This window comes from Barbus barbus, assembly GCF_936440315.1.
Source record: "Barbus barbus genome assembly, chromosome: 3".
Taxonomy (NCBI): domain Eukaryota; kingdom Metazoa; phylum Chordata; class Actinopteri; order Cypriniformes; family Cyprinidae; genus Barbus; species Barbus barbus.
Genome location: NC_136731.1, coordinates 6,834,973 through 6,846,780, shown reverse-complemented (window position 1 = coordinate 6,846,780; position 11,808 = coordinate 6,834,973). Strand labels below are relative to the sequence as shown.

The 11,808-nt window shown below is 41.5% G+C and overlaps 1 protein-coding gene across 1 annotated transcript in view; it reads right to left on the bottom strand.

Moving 5' to 3' along the window:
- Positions 1 to 1,170: 1,170 nt before the first annotated feature.
- Positions 1,171 to 11,808, bottom strand: part of LOC306854958 (NACHT, LRR and PYD domains-containing protein 12-like) — a 70,274-nt gene continuing 59,636 nt past the window's right edge. The window contains exon 11 of the mRNA XM_079393279.1: positions 1,171 to 2,920. Coding sequence (XP_079249405.1) covers positions 2,394 to 2,920 — 527 coding nt within the window. The 3' untranslated portion in view covers positions 1,171 to 2,393. The remainder of the gene's footprint in view (positions 2,921 to 11,808) is intronic.

The window sequence follows — 11,808 nt, the reverse complement described above, 5'->3', positions numbered from 1 at the left end:
TAGGGACATTAATAATATAAAAACTTCTATAAACTGAGTTCTATAAACACTTCTGGCCCATTTTATCTCCATTATTCATCACGAAAGCTACTTTATCAGGTATTACAGGAAACACTAAATGAAAATTGCATCAAAGCTTTTCTGAAGAAGACGGTCGGTTCTTTTTAAAGATACATTCATATAAAAACACCCGTGGTGCATTTTAATTTTGGAACAGTGCTCCGTTTATTCAAGGAAAATCTATTTGCGGCGGTCAGTTTTGATATTGTGATGGGCCGCCACAAATAACTCAATGTATGGGAAACACGGGACACTGCTATAAGATAAATCACCATAATCTAAGTGATAACAAAAAAAATAAATAAATAAAAATAAAAACATTAGCGGTGAAATTTTGCCCGATCTTCTAAGCTCACTGGATGTCATGGCAACAAATGTCATGGAAGGAAAAGTTTCAATATCTCGCCTGTGCTTTCATTTCGGACCACCTCCAAAAAGACATTAAAAAAAACTAAACAAATGATTTACAAGTCTAACGTGCGTTTATCAAAGCAGGAATTATAATTAGTGCACTTGACATATGAAATTGAGGCGTGTCCGGATTGAATTCCCTCCGGATCTGGACCGGAGTCCGGACTTTGAGAAGCACTGGGCTATATTGTTATCAGTATTAATATTGTGTTCCATATTTTAAAAGTCGTTGTTTGTGACTGGGGCATTTCCTGGGGCATGTCTGAGATTTATCAAAAGTAAAAGGAACAAATTTAATTAGAAACTTGCTTTGAAGAATGTAGTTAGCTGCCCTTCTTTTAATTTCAAATAATTTTGAGGATATTGGACATTGATTTTTCAATTCATAAATTGACACCGTGGTTCCCAAAACACTTTCCTGGAGCACACCAAACACTGATTCAAACTCATCAGTTACGACACACTTTTAAAAGCTGACATGGGTGTTGAGAGTGCACTGGTTTGGCTGGGCTTTGCAAACCTGTCCTAGATGAGCTGCTGAATTGAATCAGGTGTGCAAGATGAAGCCTCCTGTAAGACAGGTCTGAAAACCCCAGCATTAGGGGAATGGAAACCCCCCTCTCCCTCCGAGACTGATTTTGAGACCATGGTGTAAAGATGCCAATATGCTTTATAAAATAGAAAAAGAGGGGCTGAATTGTCATGCGTGTCCCTTTATTCAACATTATGATCAGTAATTTTGACAAAAAGTGGAGTAACATTTTAATGGCTATGAATTTGACCTGCCAGATACAGAAACCCTAGGTTACTGTATCATATCTCAGACAGTAATATGAATTTGCAAGGAACAAACTATAGGATCTCCAACATTATTGGGTAATTACTGTAAATGCCAATGACAGTAATGATAAGCATACATGTATCAAACAATAGCAATATGTTAGACAATACAACAAGGGCTAATGTGGTCTATTAGCAGACAACAAAAGCAGGCAACAGTATCTAGCGTGTGTAATGAAACTGCGATCGCATCACTGCTCAACTCCACAGCGTCTGCTCTATACTTTCAGCTCTTTCTCCTTACTTTGAGCTTGTGCTGATGTTGTTTCTCTCTTCTAATGTCCAGTAACTCTCCTGAAGCTCATTTGGCTCTTGTGAGCTATTGGTTATATTTCACAGTGCAGGTGATGATACATACAGCATTCAGATATTTCACATATTTATCATCAACTCAAATATGAGCTCAAGCTGATCTGACATTTGTGTTTTATTATTTGTGCACAACAATACAGAAAAAAATTATAAAATATAAGAATGACATGTTCGTGAAAGGTAATTTTCAACAAAAGGTAGTTTTGATAGTAATAATACAAAAGATTGATGTGTCAGTCCAATAAAAACTACATTACAGTAATGCCATCAAGACAAATCGTCACCTTGGAATTATAAGGTTCTAGCTGACATTTTTGTCAAAATGGAGCTATTCACATATTCTTATTCTGTGACAACTTACATTATGTGATGTTTCTTTTGTAAGCTTTGTACATTTTGGGCCTTTTTTAGAAAACAAAAAGGGTTCTATCTACAGAAGTCTATGGAATGCAAAAACTTTGAAGCTCAATATCTCAAAACTGCTCAGAATGCATATAGAACTTTATAATACCAAGGTGGCGAAATGAAGGTTGAGAAAAGCACAGAAACACATGGTCACTCAGACGGACACATACACACACATTTTATTCTCTACTTGAGGATTTATCACACACATTTATTCTGGCATGTTATTTCACTGTCAGAAGTTCAGCTGCAGTATTAATATAATGAAGAGAAAATTAGAGACTCTATAACATCTCACTGTTACTGATTTATCATGCAGCTCAAAGCATTATGGGTAGAATCTGTAGTTAATCTATTCTGATTCATCAACACAGTTTCACTGATGAATCAAGACTAACATAAAACCCAGGATAGAGGGTCTGAGTGAATGTGGTCTGTTCTGTGTGGATGAGGCTCATTGTGTCAGAGACGCTGTAGAAGGACAGAGTTCCTGCACTGTGATCCACAAACACTCCTACTCTACGACAGCTAGTAAGCTTTACAGGGAGAGGAGACTTTATGTTATTGTGTCTGAATGAGTAACCGTCACGAGAGCAGACCAAACTCCAGGACTGATCATTATATCCAAATGCACACTCATCACCCTCTCCCTTCCTGCTGATGCTCTTATATGACACTGATATTAACACACCAAAACTCCCACTCCACTCAACCTCCCAGTAACAGCGTCTACACACGCTCTCTCTACACAACACCTGCCACACATCAAATCTGTCTGGATGATCAGGATACGGGTAATACGACTCTCTCATATGTTCCACCTTTCTGTTGTTCTCAGACAGCCGGAGTTGAGTGTTTATTGTGTTTAGATCCAGTGTGAGAGAACAGGCATCTGAAGACAAAAAGAGAAACATTTATAACACAACAACTGTGTGTGTGTGTGTGTGTGTGTACTTGTTTATGCTACATTATGGGGACCAAATGCCCCACAAGGATAGTAAAACCTGAAATTTTTGACATTGTGGGGACCAGCCCCACAATGGAAAAATGTGATATTCCCCATTCATTTTAACCAATTAAAAAAAATTTACGCTGCTTTCAGACATGACTTTCTTCTTATTTTAATAGTTCGTTTGAGGCGGTTTCTATGGCGTTATTTTAATGACAAATGTCCAGAGTGCATTGTTGTAATGCAAATATCCTTTCTCGCGAGTGGATTCTCTTCACTCTCACACAAAACGGACGTACTTTCTTTCACTTACATATGCACACACAGAAACATAAACAAGTACATATGACAATGGTTGTAAATCAGTATTTACATAGCATAACAATAGAAAATCTGTCTCACACGTGTTCCACAAAATCACATCTACTGTCTCGCAACAGATCTATTGCCAGGTGGTCACCCTAGTGAGGAATTAAGGCCCAATCCCAATTCTATTTTATACCCCTTGACCTAGCCGTAAGAATTGGGACATCACTAATATACTGTCACACGTCATCATACATCATCTAAAGGTCTTTCCACACTGAGCGAGAAAAAGCTAAACGAATTTCACACGCGATGACGTGCTGGAATAAAACAACAGCTTCCTATGGATGCTTCCACATAGATCGCAAACATTCGCGCACCAAAAATGCGAATGTTATTTTTTCGTTCAGTCCGACAAATCTTTTCAGGTTCAAAAACATATTATTTTTCAAATACTGTTCATTATTGTAGGTAATCTGTGCCCCGCCTCTCTCAAACGCTTCGTTTTCTACAAAGTCCCTCCTTAAGACAAGCGCAGTCTACTCTGATTGGCCAACTGACACAGTGCATTGTGATTGGCCAAACACCACAAGCTGTGTCAGAAATGTAACACCCCTTTTCATAATCGCAAGCTTCAGCTTTCAAAATGATAGTAAAGAAAGACAGTAAATAATGTCCTTAGTTTTAGCATCAGTTCCAGCCCGAGAGGAGAAAAGAGTCACGTGACAGACACCGTGATGATGCTTGTGTGTATTTGCACACAAGCCGTGGTTATGTGACTGTTTCTCCCTCTCTCACACACGCGAGCACACACACACACACACACACACACACACACAAAAACAAACAAACAAACGAAGCTGTGCTGTGACTCTCTCTCACACAGGCACACACACACAAACACATACACGATGCGCAAAACATACAGTTGCTGATTCAGAAGCGCCAGATTGTCATAGCAAAGTCAGAATTACCTCCTCTCCTAGGTTCACGAAAATGCGTTGCTGTTCTGTTCTGTTGTAAGTAATCCTAAATGCATCTACTTTCGCAGGCCAAATAAAGTGTTTTTGCTTTCACCTAGAAACACAGTCTCCCTGTCATGGCTGCATCAACACTACTGCGGTTACTGGAACCACGCCTTCTTTCTTTGCGTGAACATTTGGGCTGCATTATGCAAAACCAAGTAATTACACTGTTAAAATACATAATGTAATATGCCTATACATAATAAGAACATACCCAACTTAAGTACATGATATATTATAACAAATACCTGCAGAGGGCGCCAATGGCCTGGTGATGTTTCACTTTACAGCGTGATTAAACGATGTTTAAATCCATTCAATTTTAATATTTGGCCACATGCAAACTCAGAATCTTTTATTTTGAAATCGCGATGTACAATTCATGGCAGATTTAGAAAATTGATCCTGTGTTGGCAAAGGTTTATAAATGATTTATATTACAAATCTAGTGAGATAAATGAACACTGTTTTCCCAGATGAGCAATTTAAATTCACAGCATATGCAGAGGAAGAGTTTAGCCCCTTTCACACATACAGTATTTACTGATAAATTACCAGTAAGTTACCATTAAGAGATCATGAACAGGACCTTTTAAAAAATCCCGGTAGACTTGTTCTGGTAATCATCGTTCTTATGGAGATGACATGATTACTCTGAGCTGTGTACAAAGCTCTGCTGCTTTTTAATTAGTTTTTTCTATCTAAATATGCGCTAGATGGACATCTTTGACCGTTGCGCCTCGCAGCTTTTTCAACGTGTCACACTTCTCCGTTCGTCAGGGCTGCGACTCTGAAACGGGCGCTATGATACTATTACATGCGTGTCATGTTTACAAGGAGAAAAAAATCTTGATTGGCTAGTAGTGTTAGTTTGGTTGAGTGTGAAAGCTATGCTCCTCTCATATCATCGGTAGGCAAACTCGTGGACTCGAAAGTGATAAACAACAAGTTTTTTTTAAATGTAAGATTTTTTTTTTCCCGCAGCCACCCAGAGATCCAACACGGTGCCAGAGAACTTTAAGCCCTGAGTTTTAATTGAATAATATGCATGCTTATTTAAATAATCCCAAATCAACAAATAACTATATGGTATGCTTCTTTTTTTTCTTTTAGATTTTATAGCTGTTTTTATTGACCATGCTTTTAAGTTTGTGGATGTAATTTTTCCCCCTATTTCCCTAAAATGTTATGCGATGCTTGTAATGCATTGTAAAAAAAAAAGAAAAACAATTTTGTTACTATTTTACATTGTAATTAAAGTACTTCTAAAGCACATTGGTCCCTATAATGTTGTAAGTTCTGTTGTGTAATGTGTTTAAGATCCGGGATCTTTAACCTGTTAACCCGTGCTCCCCATTGTGGGCCTCACAGGTGAAAATGACCTACCTAAATTAAAATGGTAACAGTTTCTGACAAAGTGTGCTACACACAAAATGTAGGTATCTTTGGAAAGAAGACACTCTGGGCTTTACTATCCATCATCCAGAGTTGATAATGCTCAAAAAGATAAAAAGTTATAGACACTGACGTGCCTTGAAAAATATTTTTCCACACTGAATGTTTTTTTATTTCATATACAAATACATGAACTAAGTCCTGGAGCAATCCAGAAAAGTAATGGGTTGAAAGCCACGTGTCTCATGAGTTTATATTTAACATTTGAAGAAGATACCATGAAAAATTTGATTCCTACTTTGTTTTCACTGAAAATATTTATAGTCCCCCCAGCCCCCCTGTTTGAGGAAAAATAACCACCAAATGTATTGCAGAATTATACAAACTATTTTAGTCATTATACATATTCCTTCAGTTTTTCAATTATAAAACAACAGACATAATTTTAGACATCATATAAGTGATTTATTTGAACACTAAAAAATACAAAAATAATTATTTGAGTAATAAAAAAGAAAAAAATTGCTTTGTGTGTAGTATGTATACTGAAGTATATATTCTGATTGCCAGACATAAACTTCTTTTTGGCAGACATGGTCATACAGTCAGTAATCACATGCTGATGTGTGTCCATACAGATGATAATCAAACAGATGGGCCATATAAATCAATAATAGTTGACCATTGACAGCTATTACTTTGATAGCCGCCATATAGTCGGTAATAAACACACTAATGTGTGTCCTGTCACGAATCGGCCAGGCTCTCCCTCGACAATCACAACGATCCGCTTCACCTGAATTCTAATCACGATCACCTGCACCTCATCACCAGTCATCAAGCCACCTATATAAGTACACTCCACATTCCTCTCAGTGTCCTATCTCGTATCTATGACGTGGACTCTACTCCTGCAAAGCTTACACTGAGTATATGCCTTACAATACTTACCCTTTGATCCTTACCTCCTGTTTCTGCTCCTTGTGTTCTCCTCTCCTACCAGATCGTCTGTCTCCGTGCTCCTGAAGATCCCCTTGTCTCCATTGATCTCCATATCTGTGGATAAAGGACAAATTCCACTTATATACAGGTCCTTCTCAAAAAATTAGCATATTGTGATAAAGTTCATTATTTTCTGTAATGTACTGATAAACATTAGACTTTCATATATTTTAGATTAATTACACACAACTGAAGTAATTCAAGCCTTTTATTGTTTTAATATTGATGATTTTGGCATACAGCTCATGAAAACCCAAAATTCCTATCTCAAAAAATTAGCATATTTCATCCGACCAATAAAAGAAAAGTGTTTTTAATACAAAAAAAAAGTCAACCTTCAAATAATTATGTTCAGTTATGCACTCAATACTTGGTCGGGAATCCTTTTGCAGAAATGACTGCTTCAATGCGGCGTGGCATGGAGGCAATCAGCCTGTGGCACTGCTGAGGGGTTATGGAGGCCCAGGATGCTTCGATAGCGGCCTTAAGCTCATCCAGAGTGTTGGGTCTTGCGTCTCTCAACTTTCTCTTCACAATATCCCACAGATTCTCTATGGGGTTCAGGTCAGGAGAGTTGGCAGGCCAATTGAGCACAGTAATACCATGGTCAGTAAACCATTTACCAGTGGTTTTGGCACTGTGAGCAGGTGCCAGGTCGTGCTGAAAAATGAAATCTTCATCTCCATAAAGCTTTTCAGCAGATGGAAGCATGAAGTGCTCCAAAATCTCCTGATAGCTAGCTGCATTGACCCTGCCCTTGATAAAACACAGTGGACCAACACCAGCAGCTGACATGGCACCCCAGACCATCACTGACTGTGGGTACTTGACACTGGACTTCAGGCATTTTGGCATTTCCCTCTCCCCAGTCTTCCTCCAGACTCTGGCACCTTAATTTCCGAATGACATGCAAAATTTGCTTTGGACCACTGAGCAACAGTCCAGTGCTGCTTCTCTGTAGCCCAGGTCAGGCGCTTCTGCCGCGGTTTCTGGTTCAAAAGTGGCTTGACCTGGGGAATGCGGCACCTGTAGCCCATTTCCTGCACACGCCTGTACACGGTGGCTCTGGATGTTTCTACTCCAGACTCAGTCCACTGCTTCCGCAGGTCCCCCAAGGTCTGGAATCGGTCCTTCTCCACAATCTTCCTCAGGGTCCGGTCACCTCTTCTCGTTGTGCTGCGTTTTCTGCCACACTTTTTCCTTCCCACAGACTTCCCACTGAGGTGCCTTGATACAGCACTCTGGGAACAGTCTATTCGTTCAGAAATTTCTTTCTGTGTCTTACCCTCTTGCTTGAGGGTGTCAATGATGGCCTTCTGGACAGCAGTCTTACCCATGATTGCGGTTTTGAGTAATGAACCAGGCTGGGAGTTTTTAAAAGCCTCAGGAATCTTTTGCAGGTGTGTAGAGTTAATTAGTTGATTCAGATGATTAGGTTAATAGCTCGTTTAGAGAACCTTTTCATGATATGCTAATTTTTTGAGATAGGAATTTTGGGTTTTCATGAGCTGTATGCCAAAATCATCAATATTAAAACAATAAAAGGCTTGAATTACTTCAGTTGTGTGTAATGAATCTAAAATATATGAAAGTCTAATGTTTATCAGTACATTACAGAAAATAATGAACTTTATCACAATATGCTAATTTTTTGAGAAGGACCTATACAGACCATAAAAACCTGCAGTATCTCCGAGAGGCCAAACGATTGAACCTTCGTCAGGCCAGGTGGGCTCTTTTTTTACCCGGTTTCAATTTAAAATTTCCTACCGCCCAGGCCGTAGAAATGTTAAGACCGATGCCGTATCCCGCCTTTATACTCCTGAGGAGAGCTCGGAGGAACCCGAGAAGATACTGCCTTCCAAGATCATTGCTAGCCCCATTCAGTGGACTTCACCCACAGTTGCCTCCACCACGCCTCTAGCCAATCCGCCGGGCTGTCCCCCTGATCACCAATACGTTCCTAGATCTCAACATACTCCTCTCATCCATACCACTCATAGCTCCCTAGGTACTGGCCATCCAGGGGTCAACACCACTCTCTCGCTGCTACGAGATCGCTTCTGGTGGCCAAATATGGCTAAGGATGTGAGAAGGTTCATGCAAGGCTGCCCCGACTGCGCCATCTCCAAGAGCTCCCGTCATCTCCCCACCGGTAAACTCTGTCCATTACACATACCCAACCGTCCTTGGTCACACCTAGGGGTAGATTTCATCATGGACCTGCCTGTCTCCAATGGTAACACCTGCATTTTAGACATCATCGATCGATTCTCAAAATTATGTTGTCTTGTACCTCTCACAGGCCTTCCTACCACTCTCCAAACAGCGGAACTCCTGTTCAATCAAGTCTTCAGAAATTATGGTCTCCCCGAAGACATCATGTCGGATAGAGGTCCCCAATTCATTTCAAGAGTCTGGAAAGCATTCTTCTCATTCCTAGGTGTGACCGTAAGCCTTTCCTCAGGCTACCATCCACAGTCGAATGGGCAGACCGAGCAAAAGATCCAGGAAGTGGGGCGCTTCCTGAGAACCTTCTGCCATGACCACCAGAACTCTTGGAACCAGTTCCTGGGCTACGCCCAAAAACTCCCTCCGCCAGAGCTCTACTGGACTCACTCCCTTCCAGTGCGTGCTCAGTTTCCAGTCCCCCTGTTTCCCTGGTCTGGGTAACCCTCAGATGTCCCTGCAGTTGACTACTGGTTCAGAGAGAGCGAGAGAGTCTGGGACGCAGCACACCACCAGCTGCTGCAGGCAGTGCGCAGACAGAGGATGGCAGCCGACGTTCGACGATCTGCTACTCCCATATACCAACCAGGGCAGAAAGTATGGCTGCCTACCCGGTACATCAGGTTGCGCCTGGCATGTCGGAAACTCAGTCCCAGATTTGTTGGCCCCTTCACCATTCTGGAACAGATCAACTCTGTCACGTATAAGCTCCAGTTACCCTCACACTACAGAATTCATCCCACCTTCCCACTACTAAAACACTTCTCTCCCTCTGTTTCTTTAGAGCCTGGCCAGACAGAGGAACCCCCTCTCCCTCTCATCCTAGAAGGTGTCGTCTACAGGGTGAAGGAGATCTTGGAATCACGGCGCCGTGGTGGTAAACTGGATTATCTCGTTGACTGGGAAGGGTATGGCCCTGAAGAACGGTCATGGGTTCCCAGAGAGGACATTCTGGATCCAACACTCCTGGAGGAATTTCACACGGCTCACCCCGATTGTCCAGCTCCCCGAGGCCGAGGTAGACCACCACAATGCCTGGGTCGGCCCGGGTCGGCCCTCAGGAGCGGGCCGTGGAGAGGGGGATACTGTCACGGATCGGCCAGGCTCTCCCCTCAGACAATCACAATGATCCGCTTCACCTGAATTCTAATCACGATCACCTGCACCTCATCACCACAGTCATCAAGCCACCTATATAAGTACACTCCACATTCCCCTCAGTGTCCGATCTCGTATCTACGACGTGGACTCTACTCCTGCAAAGCTTACACTGAGTATATGCTTTACGATACTTACCCTTTGATCCTTACCTCCTGTTTCTGCTCCTTGTGTTCTCCTCTCCTACCAGATCGTCTGTCCCCGTGGTCAGTGTGCTCCCGAAGATCCCCTTGTCTCCATTGATCTCCATATCTGTGGATAAAGGACATTCCGATCATCTGCCATATCCATCACCCGTATATTCATCCAGATATCATCTACTCACCTCAAGTCACTTCTGCACAGCTCATATACTCCAACCTGTTCAATAAACGTTTGTGTGATTTTACTTACCTCTGTGTCCCGACTATGTTACATGTCCATACAGATGATAATCATGCAGATACAGCCACATTCCCCACACAACACACACATATGAAAAAATGTTGAAAAAAAAAGAAAAAGCTTTATTTTGTGGAGAAAGCAGATCGCTAAGTTAAACCCCCCTCAGAAAGTTACACCCCCCTCAGATGACAGCTGCGTCACAGTGTGCGTCACGCGCTGTCACGAGAGAGCGCCAAATTGAAATAAACTAAATTCGGCTTACTTACTTCCGCTTACTCCGCTTAAAAAAATACTTTTTTTTTCCGTGGACAGTCTCATTCTGTTTGTAAAACTGTATGCTGCAACACCATGTTGTTTTTTTTACCACCAAGATGCTGTTTTTGAGTGTAATTTATTCTATAACGGACACGAACAATAACTCTCCTGAAGAAATGTAAACAAAGGAATATTCATCTTTATTACAACGTTATTGTTTCGCTGGACTAAAAGTGCTCGCTGGGATGTTGATCTGTGTACCCTTATCTTTCTAACTAAACCGGGATTTCAGCAGTGGACGCGTTTGTGGCTCGTTATTACAATGATAATGGTACGTAGTGCTTTTTTATTCTGCATGTTTTGATGTGTACTGCTTACACAAATGTAGCAAATACATTCCTTATAAGCTTTCCATCGAAAAACAGCGATCGGTCCCGTTGTCCCGTTTCATTTATTCTATTCGAAAACAATGACACATGCAAACAAAGAGCGTTAGGTGCGCTGGCGTCCTGCTGCGGGTTAACAGGTTAATCACCTTAGTGTCACGAATCCGGTCTATGAACGTCAGTTCACTCACCACCAGAGGTCACCCGCTCACCACATGGGCTCTTGCACTACACTACTGTTGCACTACACCTCGTACAACAGTTCCCATCATCCATTGCATTGATGACACACACACAGCTGATTGCACTGATTACATAGCTTATTCCCATCACACGCCTTAAGCCATGAACCTCCTCAGTCCGATCGCTGAGTATTGTTTGACATTTATCGCAGTCATAGCTGATAGCTACTTTACGTAGAGCCACTCCTAGTTTCATAGTCTTAGTCTTGCCTAGCCTCCCTGCCAACATGTCCATATGGGCCCCACGTGGGATTTTTCTGGGCTATTTGGGCGTCAACTTGGCATGGGCTCAGAGTGGGCACTTTGATGGGCTGAATGTGGGCCCCAGCTTGGATAAAACTGTGGGCCCCAGTTAGGTTGCCCATTATTGTTTATTTGTGGGTCCCATATGGGCCAAATTTGGGTTATATTAGGCTATATTTATAGTTACAACAATTTTGTTTTTTGCA